The sequence below is a fragment of the Leptinotarsa decemlineata genome, unplaced genomic scaffold (assembly GCF_025532065.1).
Source record: "Leptinotarsa decemlineata unplaced genomic scaffold, Ldec_3_MD MMD2_P_RNA_scaffold_4, whole genome shotgun sequence".
Taxonomy (NCBI): Eukaryota; Metazoa; Arthropoda; class Insecta; order Coleoptera; family Chrysomelidae; genus Leptinotarsa; species Leptinotarsa decemlineata.
The window spans coordinates 364,363-385,191 of record NW_027412531.1 but is presented as its reverse complement, the minus strand read 5'-3'; the positions used below and the strand labels follow the sequence as shown (position 1 = coordinate 385,191).

Here is a 20,829-nt window from a genome sequence, read left to right as displayed (position 1 = left end):
TATAGGTTTTTTCTCTTGTCGTTTCTTGACAAGGAGAACAGAAGAGTCGAAAAACAAGTAACATTATTAAAATTCACTTAATTTTTAATGCACATCTCGCAAATAATAATTTAATGTTTATAATTGATACTGTACCAAAAATAAGGATTATATTTTGAATTTTTCTTTGATATTTATTCTTACTTGGCTAGTGCTAAACTCCGGAGATTTTTTTTGATTCCTTGGGAGCTGTCTGACTTGTCCATTTAGTCCAAGTCGCCAGAAAACACTGCAGCTTCTTGGGCTTATTGCGTTTATTCTCCAATCTTCTCATGACACCCATTCCATCAGTCTTGTTTCCTGTACTAGTTTGTACAGGTTCCGTGTTGGATGTTTGTCATGTTCTTCTGGATGTAATTTTGTACGTCCATATATTGCCTGCTATCCCTACTATATCGGACGGTTCCCCAATGAAGGTTCTACTGTGTTTGTTGCCAGGTACTTTTATCCAGTACTCTGTGTGCTTCTTATTGGTCCATGCCCTAATCTGGTTTCGTACCAATGATTTTGGTACCCCCAGAGCTGGTTCAGGACCTATACAGGCTGATTCACGGTGGATGGCACATTAGACGTTTCTGGTGAACCAGACAACGGATCACTTTGAAAATTTAATGGAGGGCATATTCGGACATTCTCTAGCCAACTAAAATATTTTCGACAATGCGGTGTTGCCGCTTCTATTAGAAAGCAGTAGCAACTTTGATTTTTCAAATGGAACACTCTGTATATAATATTATTTTTGGAATCTCCAACAATTGCCCGACAACTTTTCTTGATATTTCCCTATACCTATCTGTTACCGTTTTCGAAATAAAAATTAATTTCAATTTTTTTCTTCGAAAATCATGACTTCTAAAAATGCCGATATCTTTTAGTTAAGAAGTACTATGATATCGAAATTTGGTTTGGAGTTAGGTGATACTTGGAAACTTCCCACACGTCAGCCTAATCTCCGTTACTTCAATACAGGGTGGTAAAAAAATACAGTTTTTTCGTTTGCTTGAAAAAGTTGCTGAAATTTGATTATTTTAAATGGAACACCCTGTATATTATTGAAAATTCGGAAAGCTGCTGAAATTTGCTTTCTTTCTATGTATATCATACCTATACCTGTCACCTCACAAACCACAAGAGGGGACTAAATCATCTGTCGGTAACAAATAAGACAGATGGGTATCCGCGGCTAAGCTAAACAGTGGAGACGGGAGTGGGTTAAACAACTTAGCAAATTTCAAATAGATCTTAATGGGCGCCAGGTAAATTTAATCCTCCAGATACCCTAAGTAACTCACAATATCAATAACTTACCAATTAATATTGGAAATAAAAGATAAAATCCCCAATATGATTTATTCAGTAATCCTAACTTACATGGATTAACCAACAACGCTTCTAAGACAACAATGCAATATTCACACTACTACGCGATGTTCAAATGTCCATACAAGAGCGCGGTGTATCTAACCACGAATTCAATCAGCCATAAATTACGGTAGTAACGACGCTCAAAAAACTACAATACGTCGAGTAAAACTACCACGAAAATTGAGTAGGTGAAATCGTAAATACTAGTATCGGATGGTAAGACAAACTCGTTTGCGTCGCGTGAGCTCAGGCGTAGGCGCATCGGTGTCAATCAGCAATCGTGAAAGGAAGAATATACCTCAATTTCCGTTTCACAAATATCTATGTCAATCAGGTATCAATAACAAACTCTTAATCAATAAACGATAAACAAGCACTATATCAACAGGTATCAATAAACATAAGGGCAACAATTATCCAAATATCTCAGTATATCACAAATATTCAATTAAATCAATTATAACTTGCGTGCTCCTTTTGGGCCACCCGGTATATGGTGTTAGGCTACCCTGTAGTATGGCGGAGATGGATCACCCTGTAGCACCGGAGATGGATCACCCTGTAGCACCACCAAGATAGATCACCCTGTAGGGCACGACAAGCTGGACCAGTAATGGATCACCAAATAAGATCCAGAAAGAAAATGAAGGAAAACAGGAAGAAAAACAGGAAGAAAAACAGGAAGAAAAACAGGAAGAAAAACAGGAAGAAAAACAGGAAGAAAAACAGGAAGAAAAAGCAGGAAGAAAAGCAGGAAGAAAAACAGGAAGAAAAACAGGAAGAAAAATAGGGGGAAAAAAAAAGGAAAACAGGAAAAGAAAAGCAGGAAGAAAAACCCTACGGAAGAAAATTCTCAATCAGAATCAGATGAAACAAGGTGAGATTCAACCCCCATTCAATAGGACTATTTGACTAATCAATACCCCTGGTATATTTTCATCAAGCAAAGTAGCAAGATAACAAGAGTATATTTTTGGGTGCCCTGTATAACCATATGATCCGTAAAAATCAAGAAAATTGAATGAGTGTTGAAACCTCTCTTCAATACTAATATTCAGTTGAGATATAACGATGGAACCAGAAATTACTAAAATCATTTAAAACACATTTAATGGTAAAATTCTTACCCTGGCCAAGGGGTTTTCTATACGATTCTTCGTGTGCGGTGTTCTGCACGGAAGTCCTGCTGGGACTTGATGAGTGACTGAGGGCCTTCTGTTTCTTATGAATCTAGAGACGAGAAACGAAGGTTGTAGAATTGAAGAAGTGATATCATAGCTAAGATCACATGAGAGATGCGACAGTGATTCAGACATACCTAATTTCGGAAATCCTTCCACCTGGCACGAGTTCGGTATCCACCACAAATCCTCAAAAGAGCTTAAGTTTCCGACTGCAAATATCCACACCAAAATGACCAATCAGTCTTCCACTATACAATCCTGACTTGTAGAAATAATCCCCGTGAAGGATGGCACAAATACAACCAAATATATCCTACAATCAGTCTGATGATACCCTTTGAACTCCGAACCAAGCTCACCGAAGGCTAACTTCCAAATACTAAGAGAATGCCACATCTGACAGCTAACCAGTTGTTGCCACAGTGCATCCAATCTACACTACAAGCACCAAGGGGGCGCTGTGCACAACATCATAAATCTAACAATTCCTCCACAGCCACTTGATACATCATCAACAAGTCCATGACCCATCAAAACTCCTTCTCAAAGCAATGCAACCCTAAAACAACCCTTGACAACTTGAGTAACCGATCAATCCCTCACCCGTGAACAACTGTAGAACTAGTTCGGTGTAAGTCGACGGAACGACACTACGAAAGTTCGGCAGATGTCAACCAACAGCTGTCTCTTAACCTTGTTTACGAATATTTACAAAATATATTGTTCCAACCTATTTTCAACTATTTACCAATCCTTATTCATGCGATGGAATAGAAACATATAAGGTAAGTCGCCATAACCTTCCCTTTCAGTACAAATATTAGAGCATTCATATTATGCAGAATATTTACCGAAAATATCAAACAGTATTCAGAAACCCAGAGGTAACTAATATTGTTTTTCAGGCGATATGGCTCTAATATGTCAGTAAACCTTCTGGAAGTGATGAATAACAATCTATGCAAGAAATATTCTCGGAAAGGTATAGGGAATAAGGCAGACAACGGCTGAAAAAAATGATAGGTGAAGAAAACTGAGAAACAAACAATAACAACTATTTCAACCTAGCGAGGAATTTCGGATCTCCAACGTCGATTGGCAATAGGAGAATGCGTAAGTACTGGTCAAAGCAGTTAGTCAGGGAGCATACATTTATTCTTGTACATTTCAGGTATGGTTTTCTATGGAACGGAAGATTCCCATTACTATGATGTTAAATGAATAAAATGAACTTGTAACTGAATTACATTGTTAATATCCTCTGAATAAAGATCTTAAAAGGTAAGGTAGTGGTTTTGAAAGGTCACATAAGAGCAGTTTGATCTAGTGCTAAATTGAAACGTAACAACTTCTTTGAAAATGTAGGTCGGGCACACTGACAAACCAGATGTGTCCCTAGCTGTGACGAAAAGTTCGTCATCAATAAATGACAATTCTGTCGATTCCATAGTAAATAAACGAACAATATCTACAATATTTACAAGTAAATTTAGACCGTTACATACCTAACTAGTCAAGTTTCGGACTTATGAACATTTATTTGTGAAAATGTCCCTTCAGAATGGTATTTCCATTCGGTATTTGGTAAGCAGGCCATGATTACTATTTGACAGTAGCGTTGTGACATTCTCCTAATAATATCGACATTTTTGTCACTTCAGAAGTTGCAAATACTTTCAAAACGATGGAACAAAACTATTCAAACGAAGTTCTTATGAATTTGTTTATTATTTTTGGACAGTGTGACAAAATTATCAGCAGAACATGTAGAAAGTTCAATGAAATGTATCCGAATCTACCGCCAATGAACCTCAAGAAATTTATACGAATTCAGAACAATTTCAATATGTTTGGATAAACTTTAAAAAAGCACCAAGAAACTTGAAATTGGAAATATTGATATGAATAATTATAAAAAAGTAAAACAATCATGTGGAATATTTCAAAATATGTTCGAATCGCTGGCCGTTCACTTCCAAGCACTTTAAAATGCGGGTGTTGACTGCTTTCGTGGTGGCAGATCTGATTTCATTGGGATCCAAATTTTCAAATGTTTGGGCAATCCTTTCTAACAATTCATCTCTCGAACGCACGGGTATTTTGTAAACTTTTTCTTTAAACATTCCCCACAAATAAAAATCTAATGGATTAAGATCGGGTGATCTCGCTGGCCAATTCCATGGTCCCAAGCGCCTCATCCACCGATCGTCAAATAGTCTATCCAGTTCTGCGCTCACTTCTCTTGTGCAATGTGCAGGAGCTCCGTCTAGTTGGTACCAACAGTTTCGATAATCTTCGAGTGGCAGATTATCCACGAAACTGTCTACAGTATTCTCCAAAATATTCAGGTAGCTTCTGGATGTTAATGACTCCTCGTATATCACGTACCTCAATTTGTTGTCCATCAACATGCAGAAGACATTAAAACTAAATTTTTCTTGAAATCCGGCTTCTTTTGTGACGTGAGGATTTTCACTGTACCAATAATGACGATTTTTTCTATTGAAAATCCCTTCTCTCGAAAATTTCGATTCATCAGTCCAAATAATTTTATTTAAAAAAAGTGGATCTTCTTGAATGCGTGTCATCAACATTTCACAAAATTCTACTCTCTGTTGAGGATCTTGAGGCTTCATTGCTTGAATTTTGGTGAATTTATAATCATGCATTTTATGTCTTCGCAAGATTCTTTGAACCGATGAATATTTTATACCCAAATCTTCTTCAGCATTTCTTATCGATGACTCGGGAAATGCGTGAAAATATGCTAAGACATTAATCTGGTTGTCTTCGAAAGTTACGGGTCGAGGCAAGTTTCTTGGTGCTTTTAAAGTTGATCCAAATGCATTGAAATTGTTCTGAATTCGTATAAATTTCTCTTGAGGTTCATTGGCGGTAGATTCGGATACATTTCTTTGAACTTTCTACATGTTCTGCTGATAATTTTGTCACACTGTCCAAAAATAATAAACAAATTCATAAGAACTTCGTTTGAATAGTTTTGTTCCATCGTTTTGAAGGTATTCGCAACTTCTGAAGTGACGAAAATGTCGATATTATTAGGAGAATGTCACAACGCTACTGTCAAATAGTAATCATGGCCTGCTTACCAAATACCGAATGGAAATACCATTCTGAAGGGACATTTTCACAAATAAATGTTCATAAGTCCGAAACTTGACTAGATAGGTATAGGTATGATATACATAGAAAGAAAGCAAATTTCAGCAGCTTTCCGAATTTTCAATAATATACAGGGTTTTCCATTTAAAATAATCAAATTTCAGCAACTTTTTCAAGCAAACGAAAAAACTGTATTTTTTTACCACCCTGTATTGAAGTAACGGAGATTAGGCTGACGTGTGGGAAGTGTCCAAGTATCACCTAACTCCAAACCAAATTTCGATATCATAGTACTTCTTGACTAAAAGATATCGGCATTTTTAGAAGTCATGATTTTCGAAGAAAAAAATTGAAATTAATTTTTATTTCGAAAACGGTAACAGATAGGTATAGGGAAATATCAAGAAAAGTTGTCGGGCAATTGTTGGAGATTCCAAAAATAATATTATATACAGAGTGTTCCATTTGAAAAATCAAAGTTGCTACTGCTTTCTAATAGAAGCGGCAACACCGCATTGTCGAAAATATTTTAGTTGGCTAGAGAATGTCCGAATATGCCCTCCATCAAATTTTCAAAGTGATCCGTTGTCTGGTTCACCAGAAACGTCTAATGTGCCATCCACCGTGAATCAGCCTGTATACCAATCTTCCCCTAAGTATGCGTCCAGCTTGTCTTGTCGATCCCTGGACGTCTGGATGATTGATTCTAACGACGTATTGTCAAATACGTCAAAACTCCTTTCAAACCCAAAAAATAGTAACACTATATCCCTATTAATCGAAGATAGGCTGAAGGCTAGTTTATGTTGGAACGAATATCGCATAAAAAGTGCGATTTAAAATGGCGCCGTGTTTATCGTGAAAAAGTTGAAAAAATTGAACTTTTTTGCGATTTCCGCAAACTTTTATACGTCAACATACAATAGGTTATATTGCTATTTTATTTGACTCTCGTTTTTTAAGACCATACATCGAAATTGAATCCGAATTGGACGAATGTGTCAGGTTGTTCAAATTATATCAACTTTACCGTATATATATAAAGCTTCATTGAGAAAACCACGTCACAATGGCGTGATAAATATATTCAAAAACAGGAGAAAATATGGAGCATATCACAACCTTGTAGCTGAAATGAGAATTAGTGATCCAGAGAAATATTTCAAATATTTCAGGCTGACTCTCCCATTATTCAATAAATTATTGAATTTGGTTGGCCCTTCATTAAAGAAAACTCATTTTGCAAAAGAACCCCTTGCTCCTGTATTTGAGTTGTCAGTAACGTTAAGATAAGTGGTTTGAAGACACGCTGATATTAAACGAAACTTGAGTGAATTGTTAATCCTATTTTCTGATATGATGGGGTCTAGTCTTAAAAGTCGTAATTCGTATGAGTCGTATGTCATCATTAAGGTTCATGTAATAAAATTTAAAATTCAACAAAAAAATCCCTAGATATTGCTCGCTTCAACATGAACAGGGTTTTTTGACAATTGGGCCAAATTTGCGGAAACGCAAAAATATTATCGCAATCGTTCTAATATGAACGCGCCTTAACACGTGAGAACTGGAAAACCCGAAAAAATGTTCACGCGAACGAAATAAATAAGTGAAATGAATAAATAAACTCACTTGTAAGGATCTTGCAGTTCTTCTGTGACAAAATTAAGGAAATTCCAACCGCCAAATGCAAATAATCCTGAATAAAAACTGAGAGAAAGATCCGATGCACTGTAGTTTCCATCAAAAGCGTTGCTGAAGTTTTCGGTGTGTCCTAAAATAAAGTAGTGCCTGAAGAAACTATTGTACAGCGAAACACGTGTTGCATTTTTGTAAAACTGTTTAGAGAAAATCTCACAAAGTGTTTCCTGAATACCCAAAGTTATGATTCCTTTCGAATATTTTTACTCACCAGATGCAAGTTGATATATTCCGGCAAGGACTATAATCCCTAGAGCAAAAAGTTTGGATGCCGTGAATATGCTTTGTATTCTCATAGCCCATCGAACACTCCAGCAGTTGATGGCAGTAAGTAAACCTGAAATGAAATAAATAATTTCAAAAAGCAACAAAAACTTCTTTCTCTATTGTAACAAATTAAAGAATTAACTGTCTTAAACAAAATTATTTCCAACAATATTTCACTAATCACAAACTAAGTTATTTACAACAATTAGCAACTAACGCCGTTTAGCCTCTCGATTCACTTTCTGAACTGCCCTCTTGTATCGGGAAGGCGTGCTTATACAGGGTGTCCCTGGACTTCCTCTTTTCCTCTCGGGAATGTATAGATGGGGTCAAAATATCACCAGTACTTCATATAACTTTTTTTCCTAAAATCCTTCGTTACCAAGTAACGGGCCCTCGAAGTTACAAAATGAAAAATGTTTTTCTTTGATAACTTTTCAAGTGAATATTCAAAATCATCCAAATTTTGGTAATTGACTAAACAAATGAATTCCTTCGATGAGCTTTCATGCAGGAGTCAGTTGTTTTGCTACAAAGTCAGGAACGGACTACCCCCGATGGTCCACACCCCAAAACTTTGAAATGACAGATATTTTTCAATATTTTTCAACAAATTAAGGTTACTTGGACAATTTTATGAATAAAAGTACTCGTGTGGAAAGTCGATCGGAGCAACGAGTCTTGATAAAAATGTAGTTTCACTCGACGACATCAAACCCGCTCGTCCACCATTATTTGAAATGAATAATCAAAGCAGAAATAATAATGATAACGTAAATTCAACAACATTTATAACAGGAATAATATAAAGTATGCTAAAATGAAGTCGTAAACAAAAAGTACAGTACCTATATGGAAGTTTAAGTCACAATTGTGATAGCAGATATTTTTTCAAAAGAAATATCAAGTTCTGTAGATTCGTGGTGTTTTTAAACTAACAAGCTAGTCTACTATGAAATATCGAATTCATTCCATATTTTGTATGTACATAATACGTGTGGAATAATCACGTTTCGTGTTGATCAGTTATCTGAATCTCATGAAACTCAACATTCGAATGTTTCAAATTCTTCTTCACAGCTAAACTGTTGAGGAGTTTCACTGATAATTATAATTTTATGGAAGAAATTCTTTAACACGAATCTAAATTTAGCTGAAAAAATGCACATCGGAAAAAATATTTACTATACTAATAAAAAGCAAACGAATGAACTACAAAAACGGCTGCACATGATCAGGTGAAAAATATCCAGGGAATAATATTTCTTTCACAGATGTTGACAAAAAAACCTTTTAGAAAGTTTTGATAAAAAATGAGAAACTGGAATGCGATTTTGTTCTGTTGAGTGGTGCGTTGTTATATTACTATCATTGTATTGTCAATATTCTATACACACAAAAAAAAAAAATCTTGGATCAAGCATGACTGCATTGACTCAAGAAAATGATTTGTTTGTATATAACGAAAGAGATAATTTGTTCATTTCAAAAAAATCAATTTTTTTCATTTTGAGAAATTAATATATTCACTTTGACATAATCACGGTTTTGAGTTTAAAATCAATTTACTCTATTATATAACATAATTTTCTTGATCTGAAATTATGAATTACTCACAGTGAGAATTGGATTCATTCACTCCAAGAAAAATACTTTGTTTGTGTTAAATATTGATTACTTTGAATGGAAAGAATTATATTACCGATCTGAATCTATAAATTTTTCATGATGAGACTTTTTCATTCTCTCCCCAACAAAATCATTTGTTTAGGTCAAAATATGAGATGAAATCATATATTCCTAATCTGATTCCATAAGATACTCTCAATGAGACTTCCGTTCATTCTCTTTATCAAAACCATTCCTTTCATTAAAAATATTTATTTACTCGATCAGAAAAAATGATATTTTTGATATGAAAAACTGAATTGTACATGACAATAAGTTGGTTTTCTCTCTTTAACAATACCAGTTGCTTCAATCGAACATTTCTTACTTTCAAAGAATAGTTTCATATTCTTGATTTGAAATGAATCCAAATTGCTTGCGTAAAAACAATTTTTCACTTTAAATATATCATTTTCATTGCTTGCTCAGGTGGAGAAATGCATTTTCAGGGCTAGAAACGTATCGTTATGTTATACTGTGAAAAATTGACATGAACATTTCTTGTCAAAATTTATATATGTTGTATTTATGCAACCAGTAAACAAAATTTATTTGGACTTCAACTTTGTGCAGATGTCAGAAATACTAAAGTGCTATATAGGTACTACCTAATGAAAGATAGTTGAAGTTTCGGCAGAAAATATATGACAAGTAATTATGAGGAATAGTAGAGATTTAGTCTGAATACAATGTTTTGTTGTACAAACAGAAGCTTGATGTAATATACATAATGTAGTGTCAAAAATAATTGAAACAAAAGTATTCATTGAAAAGTTTTATTGAATAGTATATTGTATAAAAACAAAATTCGGGTGTAAAACAACTAAAAATACAATTCTTTGGTCGAAATGATTTTGTCTATCTAACCTAAGATACAATGATTTTATTACTATGAGATCACAGAAAAATAAAAAATTAACATTTTTTAAAGGAACTATTCAGTCTTTTCGGTCTGAATCAAAAACATTTCCAAAGTCACTGGTCAAAAGATATAGAAGAAATATAAAATATTGTAACATTTAAAGCACATTCGAAATGAAACTGTTATCCCTATGCCCTGCAATCATAAAAACAGTGGAGTTAACCAACTAAAACATGTAGATCCATAGAAATGGTAAAAATATAAAACAAAACCAACATATTTGCTAGGGTGGATCATATATTGACACAATTCTTCTTATATAAACTGAACCAACCTTCCTCAAAAATAAAATTTGATGAAACATGTATGATAACAGTAACACAGTACTTGAACCAGTAGTGTGCATGTCCAAGATAAGGATGAACAGCATGGGAATCAATGGGGATCTCGGTAACTGTAATAGTTACACAGTAGTTCTAGTTGGGCACGAAGTTGCGCAAATAAGTGATCAATAAATAGATGTTGAGAAATACAGAAAATATTGTTTACTTCCGAAGAAAGTCGAAAACAAAAAACAAAATTTGGCGGTTCGGTTTGTATTTTGTCCTGAAGTTATTTGAAAAGTTTCTAAAAAACCAAACGCACTTTTTTTATGCCACTTTTCAGCTCTACAAAATGGCGTTCACAAAATCTCCGCACAACGTTTCGTTTCGAAGAAACCATCATCAACTTTGTTTTTTATATGACACGAAAAAAAGTACACCCTGCATGACATTACAATAAAAAATGCCATGTCACGTATTTTTGGTGTCATATAAAAAAACTAAGTTGATGATGGTTTCTTTGAAACAAAACGTTGTAGGGATATTTTGTTAACGCCATTTTGTAGAGCTGAAGAAGTGGCAACGAGACAGTGCCTATATATGGTTTTTTCAAAACTATTCAAATAACTTCAGAAGAAAAATAAAAACCAAACCGCCAAATTTCGTTTCTTTTCCGAATATATCCAGAAGTAAACATAAATATATTGACATCTAATTATATTGACCCCTTAATTGCGCAACTTTTTGCTTATTCGACCTATTGATGTGTAACTCTTACGGTTACCGAGGATCACCATGCTGTTCCTCCTTATCTTAGGCACACTGTACTTATACATATTCAGTTTTCATTTTATGAAGTGAAATATTCATGGTAGATAAAGATTCAAACAGAAACATAACTTCTTCCATTGCACAAAGTGTGTATGACAGTGGGATCAGATGAATAACAATTCTTGAGATCTAAAACTTTCAATTGTGTTTGGTGTATCACTTCAAAAGCTTCAAAATGTTTACTATATTCCAAACATTTTAGTGCATTACAAATGAAACGAATATTCCCATCAAAAGCAGTTTTATCAACTATGATATGTTTGACATGAAATAAATATGGGATTTCATTCTGAACTTCATAAACCAACACTGATCCAACATTGTACTTCACCCCATTCAACTCATACCAATTAATTCCATGGAAATTCTCAAAACTAAAATTCAACCCTTTGGTGAAGTTTTTATCAAGTTCATAACATTTACCAAAGTTCTCAACTACATTGAACCCTCTGTTACTAATGAAACGGAATAAATTTTTCAGTTGATTTCTGAGAGCAAGACTAAGAGGTAAATTCTTCCTACTCCTTATATGATGTGCAGGTGATTTGAAATCTCTGTGCTTTCCTTCGAATCGTATACTCGAAATTATAGTAAGTGGGCCCATTTTCGCAACTACACGAGCATAATGCAGTAGGAAATGGTGTTTAGGCTTGAGGTTTGTATTAAAAAGGTTAATGAATAGTTCATGATGGGTTTCCACTAAAAATTTCAATAAATCAATTGATTCTTGCGTTAAACTAGAGCAAGTCACAATGGTGGTTATGTTGAGAAGTGTTAAATATAATTCCCATAATACATCATTTTCAGGAACTAAATCTCCAACAAAAAATCTAAAATTTTTAACTAGATTATGCATTTCGGATGCAGAAAATATAATGCATTTTTTGTTAAGATGTTCTTTAGTGATATGAGGAGGAATATTTTTTTCAGAAGATTCATACTGATAGTGCTGTATTCTATCATTGAGTATTCCCAATGAAAAATAATTTTTACTTATCATTCCATCTATCAAAAAAGCCATATCATATCTATGTACACCTTCAAAAAGATCATGCATAATGTCACAGGAAAAATTGTTATAAATGTGAAAATTTGGTAACACATTGAACACACATCTTTCCTTGATTCCAATATTATTCTTCAGGTTATCCTCGTAGTTTTTTACTATCCTCAAGTTATTTTCATTTTCCTTCAGCATAAAGTTCATTTCATTTTTAGTCGATGTACAGAATCTGCAATAATATGTGGAACTGAAACTTTCGTGTAAACCAAACATAGAATGTATCCCCAAATTGTCCCCCAAGAATGCAATAGTTGTGAAATATATTCGTTTTTTCTCAGATGAAATATTCACCTCGATTCCGTGCGATTCAAGATGTTTTAGATCTGTTATTAATTTTCTAAAAACAACGTCATTGCCAAATTGACCTCTTTCATTACTATTGAAAATTAAAGCCAAAAATATATTCTCCAAACGAGTGTAATACTCTGGAGGTATAGTGGGAATTGAGAAGTATATCGTTCCTATTTTGTAATTACCAGCTGTACTGCCTAATGGATTACCAGGTTCGAAGTCATCGAAGTACAGTACCAGAGGAAACAAATCATCTTTATGTTCATGTTCAATTTCATTCCAGACAGATCCATTCACACTATTCGATATAATTTTGTTATCAAGAAAATTTTTTAAACATTCATTCTTATAACAGTTTATTATTTTATAAACATGTGGCAATTCAAATAAATGTGTGAGTGTTTTATCCAATGGAATGTAATAGGCATATTTGCGTTTCAGATGTATGGAAATTTCACCTTTTTTTTTCTGCTGTTCAGGAACGATTCCAATTTGAATCTCTTCAGGTCTAATGAAAGTATTCAAATTTTGGAAGTATTGCATTCGTTTATACTCTGTTTTGAGTTCTGAAAAAGGGTTACATAGTAATTGAAAAACTATATTAATTTTTGTTCGGTGCTCTTCCAATTGTAACAAATCAAATACACAGTTCTTGGTTGCTCTCATTATCACTGAAATGAATTCGTCCATTTCTAAAACAATATCTTGTATATCATTTCTGGTCAAGGTTAACTTGTCATACAAATTTGCCAGGAAAAATTTTATCGATTCATTGAAAATCTTTTTGAATTGTTCAGTGTTATCAAGATTTTCACATTTATCAACAATTGGTGCTGATTCTGGAATATTCGAAGAAGTATTATCTTTAGCAATAAATAACTCATTGTCATCGACCAAAAATTTATTGTTACTGTTACCACATGATGTATTATCAGAATTTGAATGTTTTTTTTTTATGTGTTCTCTCAAATTATGTTTCTTGTTATAAACTCTTCCACATCTCGTAAAGGGACAACTGAAGTAGTTCATTATTTTGTGAAAAAATTCTATATGAAAAATATATTTCTTAAAGATTGCAAAATCTTTGCCACAAATATTGCACTTCATTTTTCAAAATCTTTACCACAAATATTACAGTTCATTTTAAATCAAATGCTCAAAAATAACAAATTCGATGTATCATTGCCTGGATATATGCAGAATATCTGATAAATAAGGAGGTACATTATCAAATTTGGTGTCAATATTGAAAACACATTTCTGAATCAACACCCATAAATATTCACATTGCGCTGGATATTTTATATCCAAAACATGAAATATTTTAAACAGGGTGTCGAAGCAAGGTACTATTGATTTAAAATGATAACGAATCTTATCAATGATGATATAAAAATTACTGGGACAGTCATAAGGCCCTTCAATCAAGATGAATGGTTGCAAAGTTGTTTTCTTTGCAGCTGCCTGATCTCTCAAGTTTTTGAGTTTCTCCTCAATTTCAGAGACACTCTGTAATGGAAAGTGTTCAATAAGTGGCAACAAAATCTAAAAATGATTTCAAAAGAATAAGGAAAATGGTGGCTACATACCGTAACATGCACAAGAAACCCCTCCTGGCATTCCACTGTAGAAAATTTCCAAGTTTTATTGTTGAGTTTCACTCTACCTCTCGGTGGAATCAATTGAGGTAGAAGCGAAATCTGTTTAATCAATTTGACATCTGCAAAATTATATATGTATATTATTATGAATTCGATAATTCTAAATACGCAGATATAAATTAACAGAAATAATTTTATCAACCAACAACTATTCAACAATGAAATATACAAGGTCTCAATTATTATATGAAATGTTTCTTCTTGAAAAATTCTTTCAAGAAAAAAAATTATAAATAATATGTCAATGTTTTCCATGTGGTTTGTGAAACTGTAAGTAGTTAAAACCTTGTAGTGTTATTATTATAAAAATGATAATTATTTGGACATTTCTTCTTACCATAATACTATTTTGGAAAATATCTCATGATCTTTTATATACACAGAGCAAGTAGGTAGTTTTGATTTTATGAAATTATATTATTGGACCATATTTGACATGTCAATGTTAGATATGGCAACACTGTTACCACGAAATGAGTTTCATACATTATAAATTTTCAATTCATAATTATTCCTAGGTATTTTAGGAATGTATTATAGGTCATATAGTTCAAAATACCCTGATAAACTAACATTAGGAGAAGGTAGCCTATGACTGACTATAGTCGAGTAAAAATACGGGAAATTTAGAAAAATAGACTGAATTCTATTTTCATTTCTGGCCAGACTCGGTATTTTTGATAAACTAACCTGTATTTTCGGTAGATTCAATTTCTTCTATCAAGCTCACCAACAGTTTGTCTACTGCAATATTTTTCTTATATTCCAGAACTGACTCAAAAAATGGTTCCCATTTGACATAAAAGCTCATACTCGACGAGGGGTAAAGTCTCTCAAAATCTTTGGCAATCTGAAATTTGTTACTATGTTGAATAAAATAGTTTCACAGTAACCTTTATGAAAATACCAAATTTGTATAGGTCTCTCAATTGGGTGAAAGTTACACCTAACTCACCAATGAAATGCCTCTGGGATCAGTCAAAACTGACCAAAGTTTTAAGAATTCTGCGGCTGACTCACACTTTTGCTCTCTTCTTTTGTCATACAGCAGATCCCATTTATTTTCCACGGTGGTCCATGGATCTGAATTATGTAATAGCCATATGTAGTTTTGGTCGTCTTGAAGTTCTGCTGGATAAGGTAAAAAGCATACACAATATTATTAGATGTTGATAATAACAAGTATGGGTACCTACTATTTTGAGGAACTTACCTGCAACTGTATCTGTCGCCTCCTTTTCGGGAATATTTTCAGTGGAATTCCAAGAAGACTTCCTTTTTCGTGACTTCAAAGTTATTGCATCGTCACATTTATATATAATGTTTCGGCATTTATCCACCAATCGCCCTTTTGCCACAATTGATTTTCCTGTTACAGAGTGTCGTTTCTTTATAGCAGGAATATAGTATATTCCAGTTGTTTCTGTTGGAAAGAGTTGGACAATTTTAGCAGCTAATATAGTATACTCGTCATGACTAAGTCTTCTGAAAATATACAAGAATACAAACTATAAGGTACAACCACTGCCATAAAAGATGTTTGTATATAAAAAACCCAGTAGCAGGAAATCTACATTGTCTTTATAAAGTATTTTATGGTGACAGTAAATTAAAATAAATGACATACTGCTTTATGATGTGGTTATATAAGTGTTTCATAATAATGTCCACCAAACGAGTTCTTCTTGTTCCATCCAATTGTTTTTTTGTTTCATAATACTTGAGAACACTATTGCCCATTGGTGATGTTTGGAGAATTGTTTTCAGGTCGAAATCGCTGAACTTAGGCCGAATGATCAAGTCCAAATTATCACCAAAGTATTCATCAACGTGAAAAGAACTGTCGGCAGGAAGGGAAGAAGGTTCAGTTGAGCAATGGCTTATAGTGCTTGTCGTCTGGATGTCACTAAATTCATTGATAATTTGGATCAACTCGTGAGGTTTAGGACTTTTATTGATTATATTTTCCGCGATATTTTCTTTCTGAAAGAAAAAAACCACTTCCACACCATAATATTTCAAACCCGAACCCAACTTACTTGAGAAACAATGTAGTCATGTATCTTTTTTTTAATCATAATACGCTGCCCTATGAGAGGAACTAATTCTTTTAAATATTCCTCAGTAAGGAAAGGTAAATCCTCAACTGTTACTTTGTTATCTGAAATAATATTGCATTAATAAGTGAGTTATGTGAAATGTAAGTAAGCTTCAATTATCGAGTAGATTATTGATTTTTCTGAAAATCTTGGTCTTATTGAAATATGTGCATCTCAAGCTATAGTTTGAGAATTATTGGGAAATATTGTGTCCATCGTATCCCTCAAAAAAATCTAAAAACCACTGTATATTTGATTCATCTCGAACATCAACTGAAAAGTAGGTTCTTGAACTCTACTTGTTCCTAGTAGATCATATTTTTTATTGCATAAAGTGGTTCCGTCATCAGTAATTACGAAAACTAATCCTAAAATCCTATGAAATCAACTTTTACTGTAAACAAATGAAAAGCTGAATTCCTGTGTGATTTTCTGATTTTAAAACTCGAAAAATATAAGTATGGATTTTTGCATGAAATAAAGAATCCCTTTAGATACTTCTAGTAAAATTTTCAGAAAAATAACACTGCCACATCATCTTAGAGTCTCAGATCACAAAATGCATCCCGAAAATGAGCTGCAAATTTCTGAAATTATGGAAAATAAATGTAGGGAAATGAAAAAATAAAATTTTTAAAATAGCGAAAATAAACTTTAAAGTCATACCTACAATATCTCGGAAATATAATATATTCCGAGATATTTTCATAAGAAACCTATTGTAACCTCCTCTAACCGGAAGAACAGATACACTTTTTAATATTTATTCTTATATGTACAAAGTGTCCAATTTTAGATACTTTTGCATGATATCTCAGTTGTCTTTGGAGATAGAAAGCTGCGGTCTTCACATTACTGCTCTACTTTTTTTTTAAATATTGCTGACAACAGAACTTCCATAGCTCTCCCTATTTTTTGAGAAAAAGGGCGAAATTGAATTTCCAACTTTTAGTAGAACACGTCCTGTATCTTGGTCACATTCAAACCTGTCGGTTTTATTTCCATTAACGTTTGAATTCAGAAAATTGAATAAAAATATTTTTTTCAATGAAACACCCTGTATATTTCTCTATATTTCTAAAAGGATTATTTCAAGTCCATTAAAATTACATAATAGTTGATATTTCACTTCGTTTTAATGGGTGTATAATAACATGTGGATAATTGAATAAATCTAGGTACTGCTCATTTTGTTGAATTTGGCATTATTCAAAATATTCAAGTGGTTTTACAAGTTCTGCTTCAAACACAGTTTGATTAATTTTATAAAACATCATCTATTATATACCAGGCATGGACGCAATGATATAAATAATGAGGTATACCTAGATCAAGTAACAAATCATCAATTAAAAAAATATTCCTTTCATTCGGTATATATAGGTACTAAAGACTTCAAACAAGCCACACAATGTTTAATTACAGATTATTTCCGGGTAATTTCTTGTAATAGGTACTTACCGAGGAATTTTGATATGATTATATCATCAGCCTTCCACAAATTCAGAAGTTGTTGGATATCCATGCCCACGTTTTCATAACACAACACTATTTACTCGGTTTATTCTGTGATATAGTGGCGATTAGAAACGATACAGCAAAAAATAGAAAACCGGCTTCTGTCTGATGCCTCAACGTCTCTTAACTCAAGACCTGATTTGGATTTATGGCGTGACTTGACGAAGGTCACTGGCAGATTCGCGGTTAGCAAGTCACATGATAAATAATAAACGTTGCCAAGTGTATTTTTCATCGCTAGCCTATCGGAAATTCAAGAGAAGTGATATGTCCTCTGATAGCTGAATTATTAATATGAACTTATAACTGAATATGATCTCAGAGTTTCTATGATATTGTTGTTGCCATTGCCAAATGTGTACATCATGACAAATAATTCCCTATAGTTGAATTTATTATAGGAATTTGATGAATTAGCTTTCAATTTAAATAGTTTGAAGAAATATAAATATTTTGATGTAACCGCAAATTCAGAAGGGGAAAAATATCTCAAATATGAATAAAATTATAACAAATTGTCATTCAAAATACTTACTTAACTATAGGTACCTCATAGGTACAATCTCTGGCGCTGCCATCATCTTAATTTGAATTCCAAATTGCGTAAATTTTGAAATGAGGTCTTTTTATATAATATCATGTGCTTTATTATGCGTAACTGCAGTTTAATTGAACCTTTTTTGAGATTTGGTACGCCTTGAATTTTGTCGAAATAACCATTTTAAGTAGGTACACATAAAATTAATTCGAAAGAATTTTTGTCTACTTTCTCACGTATACCTATTATAGATATCAAACACTGAAAAATATTATGCTGCTTATTCTCATTTCCCAATTTATACAGCAGATTGTAATAGAAGTTGTCGACAGCTTCGGTCACCGTTTTTTTTCAAGTTGGCCTTTTTGCTTTTCCTATGAATTTATTGAAATCAATCGGTCTTTGTGGCATCACCGCCTAGCTACCAATTCTCAAGAAACCAGCATTATTGAAATGAGAAAATGATAATGTCAAATGGTTATGATGATTTACTTACTACAATAAATTTTCACTTCCAAAATAAAGATAAAAAAGTCAACGGTAATAATCAAAAATTTAGAGTTACTTGCCAATGTTTCAAACATAATTGAAAGTTCACCTTGCAACTGAAAAACTTGTTTTCAAGAATTTTCTGTAAATGTGATACCGAACATTATCTAAAAGACCAAGAAGGAAGCATATTTTTTGAATTGAAGAAATACATATTTGACTTATTCTATATGAAGGAAAGAAAGTATTCTCTCGAAATATTACGTTTATCAATTCGAATAAATTGTCAACATAAACCTGAAAAAACTATTTCTTTTTATTCAAAACAATGCATTTTTCTGTTCTGGTTTTGAGAAAAAAGAGGTATAGAATCAAGATATTGGGATTATTGATTGGAACAAATTAATAGTATCAACTTGAAGAAACTATTTCTTCATTTGAAACCAATGCATATGATTATTCTTTCATCGAGGAAACATAATTGTTGAATCAAAAAATTACCTTTTTCTAATTCAAACAAATGGTAATGTCAACCTGACAAAATTATGTTTTTTCATTCAAAACAACGCAAATTCATATACTTGCACCAAGAAATAGAGTATTGAAACAAAATATTATGTTTTTTTGAATGAACAAAAGCGTTAATATCAAGTTGAATAATTCATACTTTCATTTTTATAATGGCATGCTTGGCTTAAGTATATATTTCAAAAAAATTATCCTCTCCTCTTATGAAAAACAACTGTTTTGTGGCAAAAAAATATGCTTAATTCAAAGGAGAAATTTACTTGAATTTTCAAAGAAATGACTCTTCTCAATTTGAGAACTTTTTTTTTTGTGTGTAGGATATTTTGAATTTTTTTGATATGGCCGAACAGTTTACATTCAATGAATATGCAGATATGCATGTATTTTATGGACGAACATTTTGTAATGCTGCAGAAGCTCGTCGTCTGTATTCCGAGCATTTTCCCAATCGAACGGTACCGTCAAGAGAAACATTCGAGCGTGTCGATCGCAGCTTGAGGGAGACAGGTATGTAATAATTGATAATTAATTTGAGCACGTTGTTTTATTTCGATATTATTGAAGGTACAGTTTTGCCAAAACGAGGTGGTGAGGGCGCTCCTAGGACTGTACGTACCGTTGTATTGGAGGAAAATATTTTGGAAGCCGTCGCTGATGATCCTTCAATGAGCATCAGAAATCTATCAGAACAGTTCCATACATCCAAGTCCACTATTCATAGAATAATTAGGGAACAACTGCTCCACCCATTTCACATCCAGAAGGTACATGCCATGACACCTCAAGATTTTCCAGCACGACTGGAATATGCCAATTGGTTCATGGATAGGCAAAGAGAGGATATGACTTTTATTAATCGAGTTTTATTCACTGATGAAGCAGGTTTCAGTAGAGATGGAGTTATCAACTCTCATAATCTCCATATATGGGCCGAAGAAAATCCCCATGGGATATTGCAAACCAAACACCAACGGAAATTCAACGTGAATGTTTGGGCTGGTATCATAGGAAACCATCTTATAGGACCATTCGTTCTACAGGACCGATTGAATGGAGAACGTTATTTGGAGTTCTTTCAGAACGATTTGAATGGACTTTTGGAACATGTTCCATTGCAAACCCGAAGAGATATGTGGTTTATGCATGATGGCGCTCCTCCTCATTTTAGTTTGATTGTGCGTGACCATCTGAACCATATTTTCCACAATAGATGGATTGGTAGAGGTGGGCCATATCATGGCCATCGCGGTCTCCGGATTTAAATCCATTGGATTTCTTT

General features: G+C 33.3%; 2 protein-coding genes across 4 annotated transcripts in view; both read right to left on the bottom strand.

Moving 5' to 3' along the window:
• Positions 1-20,829, bottom strand: part of JhI-21 (Juvenile hormone Inducible-21) — a 49,150-nt gene that overhangs the window by 20,612 nt on the left and 7,709 nt on the right. Inside the window, exons 3-4 of the mRNA XM_074186620.1 lie at positions 7,624-7,749; positions 7,344-7,485 (exon numbers count right to left, since the gene is read on the bottom strand). Coding sequence (XP_074042721.1) covers positions 7,344-7,485; positions 7,624-7,749 — 268 coding nt within the window. The remainder of the gene's footprint in view (positions 1-7,343; positions 7,486-7,623; positions 7,750-20,829) is intronic.
• On the bottom strand, positions 10,110-19,591 carry LOC141479852 (uncharacterized). Of its 3 annotated transcripts, none has more exons than XM_074186612.1 (8): positions 17,939-19,591; positions 16,418-16,539; positions 16,006-16,361; positions 15,592-15,863; positions 15,334-15,506; positions 15,069-15,228; positions 14,307-14,437; positions 10,110-14,226 (listed from the first exon to the last, which is right to left on the bottom strand). In XM_074186612.1, the coding sequence occupies exons 1-8, from the start codon at positions 18,000-18,002 to the stop codon at positions 13,897-13,899; spliced, it is 1,608 nt and encodes a 535-aa protein (XP_074042713.1). In that variant the 5' UTR covers positions 18,003-19,591; the 3' UTR covers positions 10,110-13,896. The 3 variants fall into 3 exon arrangements, with proteins under 3 accessions (XP_074042713.1, XP_074042712.1, XP_074042714.1); XM_074186611.1 differs by having other exon boundaries at positions 15,334-15,509; positions 17,939-19,273; XM_074186613.1 differs by having other exon boundaries at positions 10,110-12,595; positions 15,334-15,509; positions 17,939-19,272.